Source organism: Bombus vancouverensis, chromosome 12 (genome assembly GCF_051014615.1).
Source record: "Bombus vancouverensis nearcticus chromosome 12, iyBomVanc1_principal, whole genome shotgun sequence".
In the NCBI taxonomy this organism is placed as follows: Eukaryota; Metazoa; Arthropoda; class Insecta; order Hymenoptera; family Apidae; genus Bombus; species Bombus vancouverensis.
The window spans coordinates 13109125-13132241 of record NC_134922.1 but is presented as its reverse complement, the minus strand read 5'-3'; the positions used below and the strand labels follow the sequence as shown (position 1 = coordinate 13132241).

The window sequence follows — 23117 nt, the reverse complement described above, 5'->3', positions numbered from 1 at the left end:
CTTGATCTCGATATACGTCTGTTGGTGTAGCTCGTTTTAGTTTTTCTTTAGAGGGAAGGAGCGAGGCGCTCGAGACAGGAGCAATTACGTTACTCGCGCGCATCCCGCGATCCTTATCTTGAAAAATTAGCACCGGCAACAGAAGGATCGATAAAAAGCGGTAACCAAGTCAGAGGCGGTTGTAGGAAGGAAAACAGGATGGGTGGATTCTCAAGCGTTTTTTTATTCTTCGTAAAGGTAGATATTGCGAGAAACTAGCGAGAATCGCTGGCAGTCGCTTAGCAGCCAAGGCCTTTACAATATACGTATACCACCTACGCGTTGTCCTTAGTTATTGAGCGCAATTCGATTATACGCGAATCGATAAGAGAACAGCGCGATCAAGATATTGTGTTACCCTTCACCATTAAACCCTCCACGAACGAACAAGAGCTGATACGAATTTTATTTAAAATAAACTCGTCGAAACGTGTCGATCCTGAGCTACATTTGTTCCTAACTAAGATCGAGTCTCTGCAGTCCGTGCTGTTAAAATGTCTATGTAAATATGTATTTATTTCGTAGGAAGACCGAGTAAGAGCGCCGACGATCGGATCGTCGTCGACCGCGTTAAGGAAGAAAATTAAAGCTAGCCCAATACAACGTTCATTGTTATTCAGCCTTTAAGGTAAACGAACGACGAACCCTCGACCGACCAAGTCGATACGCCTTAACTCTTAGTAGATCAAGCGCCGTGCGTCAACTACAATTCTACCATAGCGTAATCGTAATCAGTAACCGTAGAACCCTCTTACTTGTTTAAAACTGGCTCGCAGGCTAGCCTATGCACCCCGACTCCAGATAATTCGACTCCTGTTACCAAGAAATCCGGAATCCTCGAACATCGCTTACTCTTATCGCTACATCTATCAAAATCGCTACGCGTGTAAGAGATCTAACGAATATCGCGTGAAATTTCATCGCTCCACTATCCGATACGATATTCCAACAACGATCGTAGTGTAATTAGTTATCTATAACGATGGCTATCCGTAGTAACGAGAACCGGATTCGTATTGAGCAGGCCAAGAGATTCCTGGTCCGTTCTTATCGTTGTCGTAGACGTACTTAATTTTTGGATGACCGCTCGATCCGAAGAAAGAATCTCGAATCATTCCGAACATAGCCGTTCCGAGAGCCATATTGCTGATCATTCCAGCCATCGACGCGGTTGCACGCGCATGAGCCAGGGCCATTTGAAGCAAAAAGGACAGCACCAGTCCGAATCCTGGCATCATCTGCGTCATCTTCGTCTTGAAAGCCTTGCCCATGTGAATCATCGAATTGGTCACCTTTCTCGACACCACTTCCTCGTGTAAACGCGGCAGTTGAACGACCAGAGTGGATCTCGCGTCTTTCTGATTTTCCTCGATGATTTTGTTATCCCCGACGTTGTCGAAACTTTCCACGTTGGAGTCGTCCTTGGACCGTCTGTCCGAATATTTCTGCAAAAAAGATTTGAAAAAGTTCTTAGCTCGTTTCTGTCTTTGTCTCTGTTCCTGGTCCCGCGACGACTCTTTCTCGAAATCGTACGCCACTTGGCTCTTCGTCGGTAGAACTTTCAGCTCGTCGGAATCTTTTCCAGACTCCAAAGACACGATGTCTACTTCCCTTATCGGCTCTATCGGACCTGCTCTATCGTTCTCCGTTTTTTCCATTCTAAACTCGGCATCGAGAGATTCTATTTCGCCGGCAAGTTTGTCGTGCAGTTTCGTCCCAAAGAGAACTCCGAAAGCATCGTACGCGTCATCCGAAGTATACTTGGTATCGTCGTTCTCTGTCTCCGAATCGTTCGGTCTGATCCTGTCGAGAAACAGCGTGATGATCTCGTCGTCGTCTATGGATCTCTTAATATCAACCATCTCCTCGCTGTTCTTCAAGAGCTGAATATCAGTTTCTCTCGAACCTTCTATGCTTCTCTCCCTTTTCTCCTTATCCTTCTTCGCTCTGTCACCCTCGGGTCGTTGGTCCAAAACTTCCTCCATTATGTCGCTTATGATCGTCAATATACTAGGAAGATTCTTGTTATCCTTGAGTTTCGCTCCTCTACCTTCCCTGAATCCGGAGAAGCTGATTCCCAGCTGGTTATTCCCATAGCCCTTGATCTTCAGATATCCTATGTCCGTTTGAAACTTGTCCTCCGCCAGCTTCCTGTACCAGTCGAGTAAGAAGCTCTCGATCGATTCCTTCCTTTCCAGCAGCCTCTGCTCGAAGTCGGTCGTCGACATGCCGAAGAAATCGCGCACCTGGCTGTCCGTGTCCAAGTAACGCCCCAAGATACCGAAACTCGGTAGAGACGGAAGATCAGGAAGAGAAGGCAGATTACTGACGACAAGCGGCCAAACGAAGATACCCAAGCATCGTATGAAGCTGAGACTCAGAAGACACTGTATAACCTGCTGCGTAACTCCTTTGCTCGATGGTCGATCTTCCAAGTCTTGGATGATCTTCAAGATCTCGTACTGGTCGGCGGTCAAAGAATTTCTCATCGTGGAGTTCAACTTGTCGACGAGATACTGTTCCGATTTAGAGGGACTCGCGTTGGTGAATCTCAGATTCTCCTTCACTCTGATCAATAACCGAAGGTACTCGGATTCCGTGATGTTTGGCAACGCCAGGGTCGACGATTTCGAAGACGCCAAGCTATCCGCTGTGTCCGCTTCTTCGTTATCGTAATAAGAGCCGAGGACGTCTATGGTGCTCCTACGTTCTCTACTTTTAACTTCTTCCGACGATTTTGAATTGACAGTCGCTGCTTCTCCACCAGTATCGGATAAGTCGACCTTCTCGTTGGAGATGTCTATGAGGATGCCTGGCGGTTGGTTTGCGTATCCTGGGACGGCTCCGTCATTGTCTGTAAAGATAGAAAGAATTAGAGATAATTCCGATAGCTTCTATAAATATCGATCAACGATAGATTCACCTACTGACGGCGTGATCGTTGGGTCTCCTTCCGGTTTGCCCTCCTGGGCTTCCGCGCGCGAATTACTTTGCGAATTTTGCGAGTCTGATCGTGCCGCGAGTTCGCCAGCCTGCGTCGACAACGTGGGAAACTCGGTGGACGGCTGGGAAATTCCGGGAAAATGTAAAATCCCTGGTAGTTGAGAGATACCTGGAATGTTACCGGCGATGGAACCAAAGTCTGGCAGACCGGGAATCTGTACGATGCCGGGGAACTGAGAGAACAAATCGCTGATGCTGGAAAAGTCGGGCAATGAGAAACTGTATTGTTTGAGAATTGGCCAGATGATGTTGTTCGTGCAAGCTACAAAACTGTAACCCGTTATGCAATTTTGCATTCGCGCGACGTAAGATTGTCTAGCCGTGTCTGGTATTCCTCTTTCCACCAATCTGATGATATTTATCTGTCTCTTGTTCAAACTGGAAGCAACAGAATCGGTTACGTTTAAATACGATCGCTCCAATTCCGGACTCTTGCTCAAAATGTCGGATAAGATGTTCTCTATTTTCTCCTCAGCTTGCTCCAAAAGTTCCGCCTCTTTGATCAAACCAGCTTGAGAAGCCTGCACCGCGGGACTGGAAGGTTTCTCCGACAGGAGAACTTGAAAGTTGATGGAACTGGAACTCGACTCGCCAGGCAGATTCTGAAGAGTACCGAAATTCGGGAAGCTGGGTAGCCATGGATAAAACTTGGCGATCGTCGGCCAAGTAACGTCTCTGCTACATTCCAAGAAGTTTCGTTCCTTGATGCATGGCTTGATATTCTCGATATATTCGAGCCTCGTGGCAATCGGCAACAAATTTTCCGCGATATTTATAATATTAATCTGATGCTCGGACAGATGCGGCGAAAACTCTTGCGTTCTTACCGGAGCTGGCGAACCGGCTAAATTAGGAATAGAAAATTGAACAGCTTTCAGGATGTTGGATATGATGGTCTCTGGCAATTCGTTGTAAATTGGAAAGAATCTGGTGTCGGTTATGGTCACTTTGGTGTCCCCGTGCTGTCCTGTCTTCACGTCGGTCTCTGAAAGAGCCGGTGTATCGGAACTAGAGCTAATCTCCGTTAACGTGGAATTAGAGACGGGACTGGGCGAACCACTGGGTCGTACGCTGCTTACGATTCCAAAATCCGGGAAATTCGGCAACCAGGGAAAATAGATCAACAGCGTTGGCCAAACCACGTCCCTGGTGCATATGAGAAAGTTTTCGGCGCGTAAGCACGAGAGCATCGCGTTGACGAAATTGGGTCGAACATTGTCCGGAAGCAAAGTATCCACGATACCAATGATATTCGCCTGTTGCACGGTTAGCAAGTCGAGGAATTCCTGGTTTTTGGTCGTGAAACTGGAAGTTGCTGAAGCGGATTTGATGGATTGCAGTTGAACCGATCGGAGAATGTTATAAATCACAGACTCTGGAAGCTCGGAGAATATTGGGACAAATCTAGTGCCTGACACGCTGATTACCGGTACGTTGGGTACTCTGTTTCGCGATTCCTTGTCTCTGAAGAAGATACCCGCCACCTTTTCCTTTTCCACGTTCGACGCGACCCGTTCTTGTATCAGAACCCCGGGATTTATCGAGCTTTCCTCGATCTCCGTGGATCCTTGCGGATCAACTGGCTCCTTCACGCGATCGGGAACCTCGGATTGCGGGAATTCGGATAAAGTCGGCTGGTACTTTGCGATCGTTGGCCATATTACGTATCTGGCTGCGTCGATGAAATCGTTGCTCTTCTGAAGATAGGAAAGAAACTCGGTGATGAAAGTTGCGCGAGCAGACGGCGGGAGAAGAGATTCCGTCAGGTGTAAAATTTCGATTTGCCTCTTGGTAAACGTAACGAATCTCACGGCGTTCCCCGTTAAAATGAACGACGGTATCTCTCTGGCCTGCTCGTAGGATTTCGTAAGATAGACGTTCTGTAGGATCTCCAAGATCCTGGTCTCCAACTGGTCGGAAGATCGTAACAAAGTTCCTCGATTCTTCAGCGACGAATAAGCCGGTGCCTCGGTATCCTTTGGAACGGTAGTTGCTCCGACAGGTACGTAGAAGTTGAGATTGGAATAGGCGTTGAGTTGTGGAACGTAGCTACCAACGTCCGACGACAGCTCTGCACCCTGAAACTCCGGCATGAGACTGAAAATGTCCGGAAGAGTCGGAATGAAACGTTTGACCGTTGGCCAGGCTGAGTATTTGAAACAAGAGAGATAGTTGTACTCCTTCATGCATCTGACAGTCTTCTGAACAAATTCTGGCCGATAAGAGATCGGGATCAATTGCTCGGCCATGTTGATGGTTAATAACTGATCCTCGGGTATCAGAGTTACATACGTATCCATCGATTGATCCAGAAAAGACGGCGAAGTGGATATACGTGGCTGTTCCTTTAGCGTATTTTGAAGAACCTGGATGATGAGCGCCTCCGGTCTAGGCTTCCTCGTTCTGGTACCATCGGCGTCCACCACTTCTGGCAGCTCGCCGATGTCTTCCGAGAAGCTGGGAAAGGGGAAAATCGGATACTGCGGAGACAGATCGGCGATCGGATACCAACATTGGTAATCTGGAAAAGCGGGCAACGCTGGGAAGTATTGTTTGACCAAAGGCCACGCAAAGTACTTGACGCAACTAAAATATTCGAATCTTCGGACGCACGAAAACATCTTGTCGGAATATTCTCGGCGCAAGGCTTGAGGTAAAAATTTCTCGGCCATCTGGAGAATAGTCAACTGATCGAAAGTGAGCAATTCCTTCAGAGTGTCGTTTTTCGGATCGATGTAAGAGACCAGCGTTTCGTCGTTGGGATACGATTCCAGAGCGTCCTGCAGGATGTTGTACACCGCGACGTCCGGGGTGAGAAGCCTGACTCGATGAAGATCCTCGACTCTGCCCGATTTTTGCTTGTTACCCTGAAACACGTCAAACGCGTTTATCTCGATTGAAAGGACGCGCAAACATTGACCGATCGATTCCGCAAGATCGTCCATCGCGAGCGGCCAAACGAACATTCGCGTACGGTTTAAGACACCGTGCCGTCGAACGCACCCTGTCGAGTTAACGATCAAGGATCGTCGCCCTCTGCTAGCTACCAATAGTTCGGCGCGTCTGATTATTCGCGACTGAATCTCGGTTAAGCCGAGCTCGTTCGTATCGCTCGCGTAAGACTCGAACTCAAGACTCTAACGCGTCTAGCAACCGCTTCTTCGTCAATACGAACGCGCTATCCTCGATCTGGCTTTGCAAAGAAATGACCCGAGCTCTCCACCGTTTAAGAAAACTATACACCTTCGCCGATCGTTTAGCGTCTGTTAGTTTAATATGTTTTACCTTGTTCGCGTTCCGAAGCTTCTCCTCGTTAAAGGCGAGCCACTCGTCCGTCTCGACCTGCCGTTTCGAATTTAAGACCTTGGCCTCGTCTATCTTGTCGGTCTTCCGAGCGTCGAGCGCGTCGTCGCGAATCGATATTAACTTCTTTATCTGTCCATCGACGATCGATTGCTGTTCCCCATCGGATATCTTCTTCTCCTCCGCGTTCAAGTAAACGGTGGAACTCTTACGTTTCGATTTACCTCGTGGCTCGACGAAAGATCTGTATTCTCTATTCGCGAAAAACTCTTTGCCTTCTTCGGAGACTGCACTTTCGTCCGACGAGTATTCCTCTTCGCTTTTGCTATCGTCGTCTTCGAGCTTTCCCGATTTTCGAAAGTAATTGGGAAGCGGTTGTTTCGATTTTTCGTCATCCTGGACGCGACTCCCCTCGGCATTCGATATCTCCGATTCTTTAGGCTCGATCGCTTTTACGGAGCCTTTGTACTCTTCGTTGCTGTGGCGCGGGTCGAACGGGCCAGGCGCAACACCATCGGCATCCACTTGCGAATCGAATCTCCTGATTCCCTCGTCCGTAGCTTCTGCGATCTGTCCAACCGGAATCCCCTCGCTCTCTCGAACCTCGGATTTACCGACCAAAGCAACGTCGTTCCTTCTACGCTTTTTCACCACACCAGCTTCCTCGTCTTCCTGTTTCAACACCTCGCTGCTACCCTCGTCACTCGCTCCAACCACGTCCACCGCCTTCTTCGTCTTCCGATTCTCCCTTTTCTTCCTCGACTCTCCTTCGGACACTGCGAAATCATGTCCCTCACCACCACATTTTATGATCAGCGATTCGAAAATGCCTTCGATGTCCTCCTTCGATTCTTCGGACTTGGCCTCGTCGATCTCCGTCAAATTTATTCCACCAAAGTCGTCTTTCTTTGCGCCCGGCGAAAGTTTGGCAACTGGTTGAGCCTGGTTCTGTTCATCGTGCGATACACTGCGTGGTTGGCCAACGCGGAGAACGAACGGCAGAAGCAGCAGACAGAGGAAAGATCGGGGGAAGAGATGGAAGGTCCTTGTTGGCTGTAGGCGTCGCGAGTCGAGTGCTCTCATGGTCGCGGTCGAGAGGCGAATGTCTCGGCCACTTGCGAGCCGGTCTATGGTCAACCATGGCGGAGGTATGGTAATACATATAGCGTCGTCCGGGACGCAGCGGAGGAAGATGCTCGTGAGAGTGTACGTACAGGCTCAACCAACGAGACGCGGGCATTCACGAGACTGTGTGAATAGGCAACAGCCGGGAATTTCCATTTTTATGCTGCCCCTCTACGAGCGAATCGAGTTCGCGGTCTAACGGGTGTAGATGCATTTACCTTTACGTTTCTTACGATTCCATCGGCAGCGAAGCAGATTCGCAGAATCATTCCATTAAACGACTCTACCGGCGTGCTCCTTCGCGAGCGGAACATTTTCAGGGTTTGAAGGAACTGCGCGCGTTTTGTGCAACGTTTTCTAGCGAATAGATAGAATCCTATCATGAATGGTCGTTAAAAACTCTATCGTACGGATGATATCGCTTCTCCTTTATGGCTGAACGTCCAGCGTGGCTGAAGCAACGAGTCGCTTATACCGGTCGCCGACCGCTAATGTGTCCAGCTCTGTTTCTTCTTGCGGCCGAACGGTAATGAGCCATTCAACCTTGAGGCAGTGGTGCTTGGAAAATAACGCCAAAGCCTCTTACGATTCTACTCTCCGCTACTCGTCCCTCGTTTCCTAGCATTTCCGCCATTTCTCTTGGACTAACAGAATCGTAGATCGACGCGAGTCAAACGGAGAAAAGATAGTCGGCTAGACTCCGCGGAGAACAGCCAGGAACGGAATTCGGATCGACCCGCGACTATCGACACGGAGAATCCAGATTCTCCTGCGAAATATCGGAATCTGATATTTCGTGCTTGTTTTTCCGAACGATAAGACCGTACTTTCGATGGGAAAGGGAAATTAAGCGACAGTCGGCTTATCAGACGAGCTGACCTCGAAAAAACTTGCTTCTTGGAAGCGAAGAACGTTCTACGTCGGTAAAAAAAAAGTCATTTATCAGTTTCTTTTATCCTTATCGTATTCTTAAAATACCCGTACCGAGGCTGGCTTTTAAAAGCTCGCCGCGATCGAGCACAACGTTCGAGCGGGCAAACGTTGCGAGAGAGGGGAGCAAAAAGACGGCGAGGGAAGAAGAAGTCGCGGCGAAGAGACCGGAGGATACAGCTCGAATACGGTCGAAGCCGGGTTTCAAGTACATCTTTAATACGGCCTTTCTGGTTCTGGTGCAAGGGGTTGGATTTTTAGTCCTTGAGCGCGAATCGAGTCTAGAAGGGACGGCAGGGAGAAAGAGGAGTACCCGGCAACAGGATACGGCAGGGTAAAGAATTTTTACGACGCGCATTATTTTCCAACATGGCCTCCACTGTTTCCTTCTTCGGCTTACGCTTCTCTCTTTCCTTCCATAAAGAATTCGGATTCACCTCGCCATGCCGATGCAGTAAACCTGTACCGCTTTTCTTCCTTTTATCCGTCCAATGCCACCTTCGTTCTTAAGGTGTATTCACAACCGCGTCGACTCTGATTTTACTAGCAATAACCGCGTCCGCCTCGCCGCCGCAAATCCATATCATGCAAATCGCTGCTTTCGCTCCTTTACTTTTACCATTTTCTCCGCGGAATGTTTCACGCTTCCCAGCTCCACGTTATGTCATCCGATTATTCGCGAGATTTTACGTCGACGCGTAGCGCGTAATACGTCTACCGGGTTGCCAATAAATTTCTCCCTGGTTAACTACCTTTAGAATCGCCCTCTTTTTTCGTTAGAAACTTCTTCTCGCTTTAAGCAAGTACGATCTTCCTCTCGATCTACCGATCACCGCTTTCTCCGGTTCTTTCTATGTGTCGTCCAAACGCGTGAAAACTAAAATGCATCGTTGCGCCATACTGCGTCAGCATCGATCGAATAATCGAATCGACGCACCATGCGCTGGGTCTATCTCGATCCGTATTTTCGGACTGTCCTAGACTTGAGGTATCGGAGATACTCGGATGCCTGCAAGATGTGTGCGCAAAGCAAACGTTACTTGATCTCGTATTTAATTTTACGAGTAAAGAACAGCTTCTATCTAGACGATGGAAAAAAGATGCGTATGGATCGATATCGACCCATCGAAGCTTCCACAGGACCATCCGGATCCATTTGTACTCGTTGGTTGCTTCGTTGGGAACGTTATTACAGATTGTAATTTCTTCGAAATTGCAGACCACGTTTATTACCTTCTTCGCTGCGGAAACAGCTGCTCGACTGCGTTAAATTAGCAGGGCCGTGAAAGCCATTGAAAACGTAATGGACAAAGACGTTCTATAGTTACCGCCTCCTTCGTTTCGTATTCCTTCGACGGTTTTAAGGAAAAGAGTCTTCTTCTCCACACTCGAACGATAATCAACGATGGACGAACGCGTATGGTGTGGCTGACGCGACGATCCTCGGCTATGGGATTCCACGGTCGAGCAGTTCCATGCGAGGCGAGCAATGTACGGATGATCGCGGGACAGCGACCGTGAAAGTGGGACATGATGTACGTTGGATGCAGGAAAGATTCCGAACGACTCGCGAAGGGACTGCCAGCTTTGATCCTGGAATGCCGCGATCCTACGTTTTGTCCCAATCGATCGATTCAATTTTCTTTTTCGAAACGGAAGTCTATAAATACTTACATGTCTTTTACATGTAAGTATTTGCGAGAAAGTGACGACGATCCTCTTCTTCCTGACGCGTCCTCTTTTCCAGAATCTTCCAACGATCATCGCGAGAAAGGAGAAGAGCGATACGGGATCGGTGGGTAGAAGCATGAAAAATTGCAGCCTGGTAAATGCGACGAGTCTGTGATCGCGCTGGATACGCCGGCGAAGCTCGCGGCACGTTCTAACAGCGTTCTCCAAAAGTGTTTCAACGGCGGCGCGTCCACGAAATCGACAGTCGAGGAGGAAATTCGAGGTAGTGCGCAGATCCACCGCGCACACGTAGGCCGATCCTCTTTTGTGGTGCGAACGCCGTCGTGGTCGTTCGTCCGAATCATACGGCGGCTCGTCCGAGCACGATTAACACGTTGTAATTCGTGGTTCCTGCTCGTATCTCGCGACCAAAGATCGAGTAACGATCGTAGGCAGGGAAATTCTTTGCCTGCAGCGAAGCCCCGGTGTCGATGAAGAGAACCACGTGATCGTAACCGGTTCGATAATGCGGCCGATTGGTTGGACGCTGGCGTGCGCGTTGCTCGCGACTACTTTTCCAAAAAGTGCAATCCTGTCGGACGTCCAGAGTGTTGGTGTCGCTGCGGGTTACCAGCGCGAAGCTGGACGCGCCAAAGTCACCAAACTGCTGCCGATTTCCAAGGTCGCGACCGTGGACCCCGATATACAGGAGCTGAGAAAATTCCTCGACGATCTGTTCGTCGGCGGAACGAAGAAGATTCGAGGTAAGCGTGAAGTTGACGTTTCGAGATATTATGGTTCGGAAGAACGAACGATAGTTAAATTGCAATCGATTCGACGAACGACTAATCGGATATTAAATATTTATGAAAAGCAAGCGGACAAGCTCGAACGTTTGGCCAGAAGCGAATCCAATTTATGTTAATGCCGATGATGTACAAAATGGGAGTGATGATGACAATGCTAACCGTTTTAACTCTGATCTCGCTGAAGGGATTGCTCATTGGTAAGCGAAAATTACTCTATAGTCATTGTACGTATGTACGTAGGGATAACGGTTCGGCTATGATAGTGTACGCTACACGCATACTGAATCAGGAGACATCGACGACCCATTTATCGAAATCCATCAAACATCTAGAATTCGATAGCAACGTTTTTCCTACTTACAATTCGCACATCGTAATTCTTTCGTTGTAGCAGAATCTGAATACGGACTTGGTTGCAGGTGCCATACTGTTGATGCTAAAACTCGGCACGATAATAGCCAAGTTTACGTCTGGTGGGCAGCACAATGCGCAGCCTGCTCAACCGATCCACGTGCACGTTCACAACAGCCTGCCGACAGCTCACAATCAAGCGTACAATGGATGGATGTCGGCAAGCGGACCAGAAAACGCGGGAGAACATTACTACTACAGAGGATGATGACGAGTTCTTCGACGATATCTTTCTCTCGGACACTGTCTGTTCGATCGCCGCGATCGAAACTAGGCTATCGGACCTGTTACGTTCGTTACCTGCCGACCGACTGGTCCCGACCTCGACCAGTGCTGGAAAAATAGAGTAAGCGCGTTGCGGTTGTCGAGCAGGCATCGACGATACAGCGAACCGCAACTCACTTCTCGTGTACCAAAGTTTTGTTTAAGTATTCTGAGATAAGACTGGTAACTCGCGTCGCCTGATCGACCAACCTGCAAAACCAAAATTGTAAACTCGTACGTTTAAGGAACAACCTCACGTTTACCTCAAACTAGCAATAACGTTAATTTATTTTGTAAAGAAACTGCGTCTCTTCTCCTATTTATTCAAAGTGTATGTATCATCGTAGAATGTATTTATTAAACTCTTTCTTAGCAAGCAAGCTTTCTCTTTGTACTTCGAAATTAAGCTGTTCGGCCACTGACATTGAAGAGGATAGCCACGTAGCCACGGATCCGTCGAAATCCTCAATTTTTCGATAAGAATGAGAAGAGAAACGAAAGTCTCGACTTTTAGCGATCTAGAAGCAAAGTTGAATTTTCCGCGTTTCAAGGTCTGCTAAACTCATACGCGTCCGTGACCAACCGCGTGCATAGTACACCTTCTATGACACGAATCGCGGCAGCGAACTGCAGAGACCCAGTTTCCTAGTTTCAGTGGGGTAAGCAGACGGCAAAAAGGAAACTGTCTGCTCTCCGCTTGCTACGATTCCTTAGCAGTCTCATCACCGATCGAATACGAGCACCACGCGTTCTACTCGTCGGTTATGAAACGAATAAAAGTACAAACACGTAAAAACAGATCGTCGATCTTTTAAGCGTGCGAAAAGCTCGACAGCCCGACAGATAATTTGATCGCGCGATTGTAAAATCAGACAAATATCGAGATCGTTCTGACAGCCGAGTCAGCTTGCACCCGGGACCGGAAGTAAGAAAAGGAGCAGCGACGAATGCGTAACGTTATTTGTTACGCGGAAATCGGTAAACGGTGATTCGCAACAAGGTTCCTCGTTCCGCTTAACGATCGATATCGGAAGAATGATAGAAAGAAAGGCAACGAACGTAAGAAGAATGAATAATTAAGCGGCAATTAGAAAGGCAGTTAAAAGCAAGCTTATATAGGTTATATTTCTATTTAAGAATTAACTTTCTAAGCGACGACGCGACACGACGCAGCCATGAATAGAGTGGACGCAATTTTTTCGTGCTTGTGCATCGTAATTCTCTTTCAAACTTTGGCCCGTGCCGAAGATGTCGCGAAGGAGTTGAACGACACTTTGAGGGTTGACGTTTCTCAGGGAATTGCACTGTATATCGCGAATGGCGAAGCGAACGTTACTCTGAGCCTGTCGTCGCTGTTCGGAAGTAAGTAAAACGTTTCTAAGATCAGTGTTCGATACGCACCCACGCGAATCACGCGATTCGTTGCAATTTCTTTTGAAGGGAACGATGTAGAGCAACGAGATACAGGAAGATTCAAACTTAAGAAAGGTATCCTAAAAAGAATTGGAATGACGATGATGATGGCTCCTCTGATCTGGCAGGTTTAAATTAACACCCTATACGTATTACTGGCCTGCAAATTTTTATGCAACAACGGAATGGTGGGGTATAATGCGCTACTATCGTGCCATACAAGCCTCGTGGACGTATCTCTGACATTTCGTACGAATTTTCTCGGAAACTGGCGCGATAAGTACAATTTTATTCCGCGTTATAATAATCGCAAAAAAGAATAATATGTACCAAGAGACATTTTCACTCTTCCCAGTAGGGGTACGTGGGCGTTGCGTTTTACCCCACGCCAGTGTCCCCTTTCGCTCCAGGTGAACTAACTTAACAAACATTTGATATTTACGCTTCAACGCGAGGTAAAGAACAACGGGTAGAGACACGGAAGCAGAGAAGAATAAATCGGAAAATAGCGCGCACAGTGGTTGATAATCGATCACGAACTGCGTTGCGAGCAAGCGTTTAGTGTCGTGTTGTACATCGATGTTTTATCCGTTCGTTTCATCGTACCCCCCTTTTCCACTTTGTACATTTTTACACTTTTGTATTGCCCATAAATGCATAAATATTCGCAGTCTACATATTGCCGATAAATGAATTTGGAAACCCGCTACTTCTAACGCGCATTTGCATTTTAGTTGGCAACGTTACCAGCTACCCTCGCCTCCCTCAAGATCAATCTGCTTCGAAGCATCTTCATAGGAAAAATCGCATTGGCGATAATGTTGTACAACGCGCTGAGGAATTCGCAGAAATCGGAGGTGGTACTGATCCATAAACCTGAATATCACGATCACTATTATCACACTTATCACGAACTGGAAGACGACGACAAAGGCTGGTGGGGACGACGAATGAAACGGCACCTTTAAAATGGAATAGCTTCGATTACTTCAGCGAATAATCGCATTCAGGATAATCGCCGTTCCAACCAAATTGCGTTATCTGTGATACGTAATGATCGCGACAAAATGTCGCGATATTTCAAATATACGGTTCAAATCAAGAGTATACGCGATTTTCCACACGACGAAAAGGCACCGGATTGTATATAAAATTAAAATTAAGTTTTGGGTCTCGAAAGAACGTCCGGCGCAATGACCAACAACGAGATATTCCACGTGACCTACTTCGAGCTGGTAACGGCATTTTGGTCCAGATTCTGAAGCGATCAGCTCCGACCAGCGTTTTCCCTTTTCTCTGCCGTTAAATTCAACGTCGAAATCGAAATTTAAATGATACCGATCGATTTCAACGGGGATGAACATCGCCGTGCCGATGACCAGACGTCTTCGGGATTACAGCGCAGCTTTCTTTCGTTTTTATCGGATAAAATTTTATCAACGCTGCAACGAGACAGGCTTATCGCGATTATGTCGTTGAAATTTGAAACCAATCGGAAAATCTACAAAGAGGTTGAAAGACATTTACTACGAGCTATTTAGTAAAAAATTGGTATACGACGTAAACGTTCGTCGTAAATACATATGTAACGAATTATTAGCGTAATGAATAATTAAGCGTTTCGATGTTTCTGTGATTTCTCCGAAATACGGTATACTTGGTCCGCGTATTTCGTAGGTTCTATGTACATCTTCGGATTTCTTTCAAACTTTACGGATATAATGGTGATGAGTGAAATTTGTAAATGTCCCGTATGAAATGCAAGGTGTATTGATAAAAAGTTTCAAATATAATCGTCGAGGTACTTTGGCGAATTACTGTAACTACCGTTTCAGAAAATTCTTCACGTTTACTGTAACGGCGATGGCGATTCTTGAATGCAAAAATTGCACCAGAAGACCGCTCTACTTTTTAAGAAACGAGCAAACTGTTTGCGTATAACGTTTCGTGACGAGCTTCGATCGTTAGAGACGGATATGGATCGATGCTAGGGGCACGTAACGAAAGTATTGTCAATGTCGAATTTATTCTCCAAGGCCTCGATATTCGTGGTGCGTATACGTGCCAGAAACCCACCTTCCGTTCGCATAGTTAGTATGCCAACGCCATCGATCCCGTATCGACAGTTCGCCATACGAATCGTAGTCCTATACCGTTTTCTAAACTACAAAATGCACGATGCACGACGCATACGTGGCAAATCAGAATGGAACCCGGATTAATCTCTGTATGCGTACGAGCTTAGATCAGCGCCGCGACACGTGGAAGCATTCGCCTTTTTAAAAAAACCTACAATCGCGTGTCTAATTTGGTTGAGCGTGTTTGTCGTTAGAAAAGTCGAATTCTCTTTGAGAGAATTTTTCCCTTTACGTTTGCTTTACGTTTACACGATACCGATGTCGTTCGCCTTTAACTATATAAATTAACGATCTTTATGCCAGATCTCGATTGCATCTAATGGTGTATAGTCTCGTTCGCCGCTTGTTAATTTCGTTTAATTAGATTAAACGCCCGGATCCGGCGTGATCTCTGCTGGATCTCTAACGAGGTAATCGTAAACCGGTAGAAACAGAAATACGTAACACAGGCGATTAAAGATCGGAGCAAACGTACGCGAGATAGAAATCCACTCGTGTAGATACTTTTTCGAAAAGAGGAGTAACGCGTGCAATCCAGAAAGTAGTCGATAAATTCGCGAAATTCGCAGTTATTACGGAAACATAAATATTGCACGGTGCACGCGACAAAAACGTGGTCTAAAAAGAAACTTTGGCAACAACTTTTACGGCTTTGTACATTCGTAGAAAATCGATGTAGCTTCGATGCGTCGATAGAAGATTTACAGCCGTGTGTCGTCATATAATTATCCAGGCATACGAAACGCGCGAAAGCGAGCGTCGAGGACACTTCTACGCGTCCGTAGACTTTCCGCATATGCGGATTCCACGATTTCCTCTTCCCCTTCGATAAGTTGTTCGATAAATCGAAGAAAATCTTTTCCTCGCTTAGTTACATCATCGTTCGAGTCTCGAGGGGCTCTTCTTTGTTTAACGTGCTCGCCAAGCCAAGTTGCTGCAGCACGTCAAGATGTTGTTCCACGTAAGACGTTCTTTCTCGCAAAATATTTGAGATACTGAGAGTAAAAATGAATTGGCCTTAGTGTATATATAGCTGTTTAGTGTGTACAGTTTGAAAGTAATTCGTTGCCTAAAAATACTCGCTGCGACATGTTCTGACTTCGTTATGTTAGTTTTCATTTGAAACAATGAATTTCTTTAGCCCTGTAGGATTAATTGTAACGAAGCACGTCTTAAAGTTGCGGGTTCATATTTAGAACAAACGTAGCTTGTTTGGTCAAATTTTCCTCTCAACTTTAACCTTAACGTTGCGAAAAAATCGAAGTGTGCTCGAAACGTTTTAGAAAACGGTTACCAGAATTATGTACTTTCTCTTCTTTATTCTTATCCTTTGGAATTTCGCAATGACAAGTGAAACGGCCGAGCAAAACAGACCGCACGAATTTGGGTTCAACATCGTTGATTTTCAACATAGGTACGAGAAGAAAGGTTCGTAAAACACGTAAAAATTGAAGCGAATTAATCCCGTTGCGTTCTTCGAGTCGTTTTCAATCGTGTTAAACATCTTTCTGTTTTTCTTTTTTCGGAACGAGAGCGTGATTCGGACATAAATATTCCACGAATGTATGTCCATTTCACAAGATGCTGATGGAATTATCACGGGAGAATATGGATTCGTAACTGCGGATGGAGTGTATCGCGAAACAGGATACGTCACAGATAAAAACGGTGATTTTATCATCACCAGGATGACATATAGAAGAATTAAAAGTCGTAAGTCTGGAAATTATATTCATAAACCAAGATAATTCGAATATATATGTATATCGGAGAAAAGTAATAAACCCTAATGGTTAGATTTCAGTGAAGGATGCGCAAGAAATATCGAAAGCAAGGCCGGTAATTGCAAAGAAACTGGTAGAAGCTGTAGCAAGGGCTTGTAGTGCGTGCAAACTCGTAGTGAAAACAGACGAATCCGAACGTACTACACAGACCATTCGACCGGTAACGCTACTTACTTCTCGTGAGAAGTTGGATGCCCTGCCACAAGGGATGTCAAACGCGTTGGAAATGGGAAAAGAGAGAAATGGTAAAAGATCCTTCTCTTACACGTCCGATGACTATCGTTCGATTCGACTATTTTTACTTCTCATTTTACTATTTACTCAATTACTTCGCAGATGAACTTTCTCACGAGAGAATTGAAATTTCTCAAAGCTCGAAGGATTTTTCCAACGAGAGAAGGGGAAAGAATTTGGTTCAAGACGTGAAGAAAGATACGGTAGATCCACGCCTCAAACAGCCGAATATAGATGTTCAAATGCTGGTGAAGACGGCGAACGATCTTTACTGTCGCCTTAATTACTCGATAACGACACACGCGAGCATCGAGAAGATGGATATAGAAGCGGGGAAAAAAATGGCAGCTTTCGCGCAGAAAGTGAAAATGGTATCGATACCCGAGTGAAATATTTGTCGAACGAATTTGGTCATCGGCCGAACGTTTCGTTCGTTGCGAGCGATAATACGACGAAATTGACAGGCGAACGAAAGTCAACGACCGAAGGGATACTCGTTCCTTTGGTACTGCACGTGAACAACGAATTTTGTTTATCTTTCGAATTTTTACGTAATAAATTTTTAAAAGAAACGAAAACTTGTTTGTTAAACTAGCTTAAGGGAAACTTTATGCGACGTGAAATTATTATAACGAATAAAAGGGAAAATCGATCGATGAAATATGAAAAAGCGAGTCGAGTCGATGGAATTTTGAAACGTCTGTATTCGAATTTCGTTGAATTTTTATCCATCGTTGAAGGATTTGCCGTAAACGATCAAATTGGAGCGGAACGCTTGTGCGTCAAGCGTAAAGTCTTTTGCGTTAAAAGAGGATCAAGATGACGGTGATTCATCCGGACAATCATTCGCAACATGCTGTGACAGTTTCTTTGTTACGCTGGTTATGTAGCTTTAAGAGCGAAGACCGAAGCGGTTATGCTAATTAGCCTGAATAAATAACGAGATTCGCTGTAGGAAGGAGAAAAGAGTCGGGTAGAGCAATTTGGTACAGACTCCCGATAAATATTCGTTATTCTTAATTGTTTTTAATTCTTCTTGATTGCTTGGCGTTTCGAAAGCAACGATTTCACTACATTTTCACGCCTCTTTATTCTTTAACGATAAAAATGACTAGAATTAGGTTGTATTAGCATCCCAACGCTGTTCCAGTGGAATTTCTGTCATCGGTCCACGTACGTGACTCACACGCGTGCCAAGTTACACGCGTACAATCTTAAATCCATTACGCTTTTCTGCAACAAGGAAAAGGTTAACGCGCCATTAAAAATTAATTTTCACCGTCCCGTCAGGCAGAAAACGGATCTTAGTTGCGCATCGATTTGCATAGAATCGATTCCCGGGCTTCTAATTCTCAAATTTTCGCTTCTCACGTTAACGAACTTGACATTCTTCAACTTTAAAGTTTAAGATGTCCATTTTCCGATTCTTCGATCGTTCGATTTTCGACGTCTTCGATTACCGAATCTTCGAATTTCGCAGTTTCTGAATTTTCGAGTTTCGTTACTTCGCAGTCTTTAAATTCTCCTTTTTTGTTTCCCAATTTTCGAATTTTCGTATCGTTCGCACTCTTAGGATTCATTCGATACGACGAACACCAAACTTCTGCAAAATCGAAGCAAAGAAAATCGTCGAGCGAAGTAGAACGATAAAAACAGCGAGACAAATTAATTAAGGAACCCATTCATAAGCGAAAGCGGTAACTCGACGAGCCTGGCGTCTTGTCGGAGATCCGTTTTCCTTCTTATACAAATATCCGCCAAAATTCTTTTCCATTCATGGCAGCGTCTCGACCCCACGAAGTGGTCGGAATTCTTTAAGAAGAGGCGATCGCGGCTCGGTTTCAACGATGTGTGCCCACGAAAAGCATGGCAGTGGGGGGATGCCAGTCGGGTTTTCACTTGAAACAGGACCAACTTGATTGGCGGAAGTCCAGAAGGAAGGGGTTAGACTCTCATATATGTTCGACCACGCACCTTGCACAACCACTTCGTGCCCGTGACACGCGGTCCAAGGATATAAAAAGCGGAAGGTCGAGTTCGAATTAAAGAAAACAACGGAGAAGGGTGAAAGACAGACATCGAATGAGCCGTGATATCGCGTAGTGGTAGTGTCTTTGGAAAAAATTATCTTATCGCATCTTCGCCATGAGGATAACAGTGTCCATCTTCTTGCTCCTGGGACTCGTTCTCTGCGTTCAGGGTGAACTTATCGGTACCAAGGAGGAGGATGAAAGTTTCCTGACCTGCGTGTTGGAGGATAATTCCGTGGGATGTCTGAGTACGAGGCTAGGGAGGAATCTCGATCAAATCGAGATGCAAGTGACTGGAAAGAAGAGCGAAACGCCGATGAGTGCGGTTATCGAGCAGGCCGGCAATTTCGTGGCCGAAGTCATCGACGACGTGCAAAATCCCGGAAGATCGGAGGAAGTCGCGGAAACCGCAGATGCCGGTGACCAAGGTGAGAATCGTGACGTATTGTTTTTAGCGGTGAAGTAATTTATCGCGAGTAAACGATATATTCGATCGATCAACGAAGAAACGGACGAAGCGCATCGAGCGTCGATCGGCGCGTGGAGCGCATGATAAAATCAACCGTGAACTTTCCTCCGCGCCGAGAGCACCGTTAAAAAAAGTCGCCTGACATTTACCGACTTACTTAGCTCGAACCTCTTTGTCTTATCGAAACTCACCTTAAGATTCTTTCCATTACCTTTCGGGTATCTGCAGATTTTCAAAGTTCGCCGATTTCCTTCGTTCGTTTCGAGTATACCTTCTTGGCGAGCCTTTGACTCGGTACGTGCGAGTTCGAACGATGAACGGTGTTGCAACGGAGAACAACACGGGTGACTCACTTTCGTGAACGAAGCTTAGAAAAAAAGCCGCGGTTGCTTTTGAAACGATTATGCGAAAAGTAGAAGGAGGACAGGCAGGCAGAGTACCCCGACTTTCGAGTTCCTAGCTTTTGCGACAAACTAAACAAACGAGACCAATTACATTTACACGGAATAATATTTAACGTTAGAAGAAGCTCGTTAACACGACGATGTTAGAAGACAAGCTTTGCTTTGTTCTGGCAAACGTATCGAATACGTGTCTTTAGGTCACCAACGATCGCTTGAAATTCAACATCCAATATGTCACCAATTTCTTTTCTCAGTTTGTACATAGTTCAATGATGCGACTTGGGTAAATTTGCTCTAACGGTACGCCGCTCGTTATCTTCCTTGTCTTTTCGAGCAAATCGTAGCTACGAAATTGAACAATTTGACAGACATCAAGGCAATCTTCCTGCTATTAAAGAAACTATGATATCGTTGTTCTGCTTCTTTAAAATGACGTATTCTCTTTGAAGGACCGTGACGTATTCTTCTTTTTTTTTTTTTTCTTTTTTGAGCCATTAGAGTAAAATTACGCAGTCCGCAAGAGTCGAAAGCATCTAGGTCACTGGACTCGTTCATCCCAAATTATTCGTTACTCCAATTACATATTCGTAACTTGTCCAAAATGTTCTTTCTTCCGTACTCGTTGAACGTCGACACGTAGCTTCAGCGTAGAAGGGAGAAGTGAATGAAAGTAGAGGTTAGCGAATTAGCAAGTAAATCTATGTTTCCAGCACCTTGTTATACTTTTAACCTCGTCGACGATTCGCGGTGGTTCGAATCGCGGCCATCGAGTCGAACAAAGAGAGTGAGTTCGCGGTAAAGAACGAGTCAACTGTTTCCATAGTTTCTGTGTCGATTCACGCGTCAATCGTGTACCCACGCGAAGGAGAAAGGTCTAGAAAAATCGATCTCGTAATTACTCGAATACAAATTTCGCTGATATAGATCTTCTTTTTTTCAGAAAACTCCTAATTACAGCTAATGATTAACCGCGAATGTTCGCGTATTTATATGAAATTTAAATACGCGAAAATGTACGAAATACACGTAATTTCCATTTCCACTTCTTCGCTTAGATTCAAGAAAGAAAAGTCAATTTAGAGAAACGTCCGTAGTCTATTATCGACGATATTGACGATATAATCGTTATAATCGATTCGGTGATTTGTATTTAAATCCATCGTGGAACTTTGATTGCAGAGGAAGCACGTGGCAAGAAATATGGAAAGAAAAAAAAGAAGCAGTTGCAGAGACTTCTCGGCTTGATCATGCTGTTCAAGGCTAAACTCGGTCTCCTACTTCAATTGATCTCAACGCACTTCCAGCTCAAGTTCTTCTTCATCGCTATCATCACCTTGATCCTCAACGTTGTCAAGTTTTGGATGGACCTGAAAAAATCTCATCCGTCTAAGGTCATCTATTACGAACACGCTCAACATCAACACCATTACGATCACGATGATCACGATCCTAGTTACTGGGGACGATCCTCCAACGATCCTTCTGCTCAAAATCTCGCTTATTCCTCCTATGCTCCACAAAATCCATAGAGGCTCGAGCTGGAAAAATCAAACCCCATCTTCTCAGTGACGAAAATGAAAAAGGAAAAAAAAAAAGAAAAAGATAGTAGCACCGAGAACTAGATGGCAGAAAAATCTGTCGCTACGATTATTTTCTCCGTGCTCGGGTTTCTAAATAATTACTAAAGAAACCGTTGATTAAGAGATTAACACGTAGTCGCGTAATCTATATTTAATCTTATATTTATATCAAACTATTTATTTTTCTATTTATATCGAAACAAAAATGTTAAGACCCGCTAATGCACGTATTATTTAGAAAAATTATCGCGTCTCCTCGTTCGTGTACCTTTCCCCAAGTCGCAAAGCATTCGATAGAGGACCCATTCGCGTACCAAAGTCCACTTTGCGTACCTGCTGTCGTATGTATTCTCACGCCCCATATCAACCAAACTATGTTAACTTATCGTTAAACGACATCTGTAAGAATCGTACAGTCAATAAATTATTTTCATAATAATTCGCATTCTGCCGACTTTTCTACCTTGAACGAAGAACTCTAGGACGAGAAGCCCATAAATTCGAAGACGACATTATAATACCGAAGCGAATCGTAGATCGTAGATCGTCGATTTATCGACGGTGAATAAGAAGCATGTAAGGACGACCGAGAAAGCTTACCGAATCGACTTACGACCTTCTTTCTCCATAGAGTGGACCAGCCTGTAGCGACCAGCTTACGTATTCCTCGACATCGCGCCGTGGAACATGCGACAGGAATTTTCAACGAGCGCCGATACTTTCGGGCTGTTCACCTTGCCGTGATTTCGATCGACCGATAAATACCGGGGAGATTTCTTCTCCCCGCAGCTACATAGTATTTCTTTTATCTTTCCCCTTGGCTGAAACCGAAAGACCTCGATAGATCGGTTCGTTTCCTTTTTCAAGTACTTCGTATCAATGTACCTTCTGTTAGTCAGCAAATTGCGTTACACGAAAGGTTGGAGAAGTAACAATGCTATGCTACGTTCGTACACAATCGATAAAGAGAAAATAATAATAATCTTTTTAGCGATAATTTAACAAGGTAGATCGATAAATCTTTACGTATCGGTATCGCTTTAGATTTTACTTTGAACAACGTTTGTGTTTCTAAATAAGTTATAAAAAAAATCTATAATTTCATCTACGGCTTAACAAGGTAGATAAAGAGTCGATAAAGATATTGCTCTTTACGACAATTATATTTCTAGATAATGTATAAGAACAAGTCTATAATCTTTTCAACGATAACGTAATAAGACCAGATAGGTACTGCGATGTGACAAATATTGCGTAGATTGTCCTTGTTTACACGAAAAAACATGCATAGACGAATATACCAGGATGAATCAGGATATCTCGTGTCTGTCATGGTCAATGACCAGAAACGGACAGAGTTTCGTAACCGGTGGGACCCCCGTGGAAACTTAAGTATTCACGTACCGAAGAATCGTTGGTCTCGGTGTGGCCTTTAACGAAAGACGAGGCCCGGTTCCACTTGCCCTCGGTTTTTGACGTCTAGAACCTCTTTTCGAAGCTCTGATTGGAC

General features: G+C 45.2%; 5 protein-coding genes across 7 annotated transcripts; 4 read left to right on the top strand and 1 right to left on the bottom strand.

Moving 5' to 3' along the window:
- Positions 1-203: 203 nt before the first annotated feature.
- On the bottom strand, positions 204-8090 carry LOC117155059 (uncharacterized). The gene is given in 4 exon segments (XM_033330613.2): positions 204-2893; positions 2963-5909; positions 6328-7495; positions 7497-8090. Coding segments are annotated over 4 exon segments (6072 nt in total). The 5' UTR covers positions 7586-8090; the 3' UTR covers positions 204-1025.
- Positions 8091-8522: 432 nt separating this feature from the next.
- LOC117155411 (uncharacterized) lies at positions 8523-11893 on the top strand. 2 transcript variants are annotated; one of them, XM_076623220.1, is made up of 5 exons: positions 8523-8734; positions 9620-10087; positions 10148-10835; positions 10946-11077; positions 11300-11893. In XM_076623220.1, exons 3-5 carry the CDS (start codon positions 10598-10600, stop codon positions 11497-11499), a joined length of 570 nt encoding a protein of 189 aa, XP_076479335.1. In that variant the 5' UTR covers positions 8523-8734; positions 9620-10087; positions 10148-10597; the 3' UTR covers positions 11500-11893. The 2 variants fall into 2 exon arrangements, with proteins under 2 accessions (XP_076479335.1, XP_076479336.1); XM_076623221.1 differs by lacking the exon at positions 9620-10087.
- A 337-nt stretch (positions 11894-12230) lies between these two features.
- Positions 12231-14746, top strand: LOC117155058 (uncharacterized). 2 transcript variants are annotated; one of them, XM_076623376.1, is made up of 4 exons: positions 12231-12614; positions 12693-12917; positions 12996-13096; positions 13703-14746. In XM_076623376.1, the coding sequence occupies exons 2-4, from the start codon at positions 12731-12733 to the stop codon at positions 13934-13936; spliced, it is 522 nt and encodes a 173-aa protein (XP_076479491.1). In that variant the 5' UTR covers positions 12231-12614; positions 12693-12730; the 3' UTR covers positions 13937-14746. The 2 variants fall into 2 exon arrangements, with proteins under 2 accessions (XP_076479491.1, XP_033186502.1); XM_033330611.2 differs by having other exon boundaries at positions 12231-12917.
- A 1550-nt stretch (positions 14747-16296) lies between these two features.
- LOC117155057 (uncharacterized) lies at positions 16297-17719 on the top strand. Its single transcript, XM_076623512.1, is given in 5 exon segments — positions 16297-16534; positions 16688-16819; positions 16911-17135; positions 17227-17429; positions 17432-17719. Coding segments are annotated over 5 exon segments (975 nt in total). The 5' UTR covers positions 16297-16407.
- A 1095-nt stretch (positions 17720-18814) lies between these two features.
- LOC117155270 (uncharacterized) lies at positions 18815-22046 on the top strand. Its single transcript, XM_033331077.2, has 2 exons — positions 18815-19582; positions 21207-22046. Exons 1-2 carry the CDS (start codon positions 19270-19272, stop codon positions 21554-21556), a joined length of 663 nt encoding a protein of 220 aa, XP_033186968.1. The 5' UTR covers positions 18815-19269; the 3' UTR covers positions 21557-22046.
- The last annotated feature ends 1071 nt before the right edge of the window (positions 22047-23117 follow it).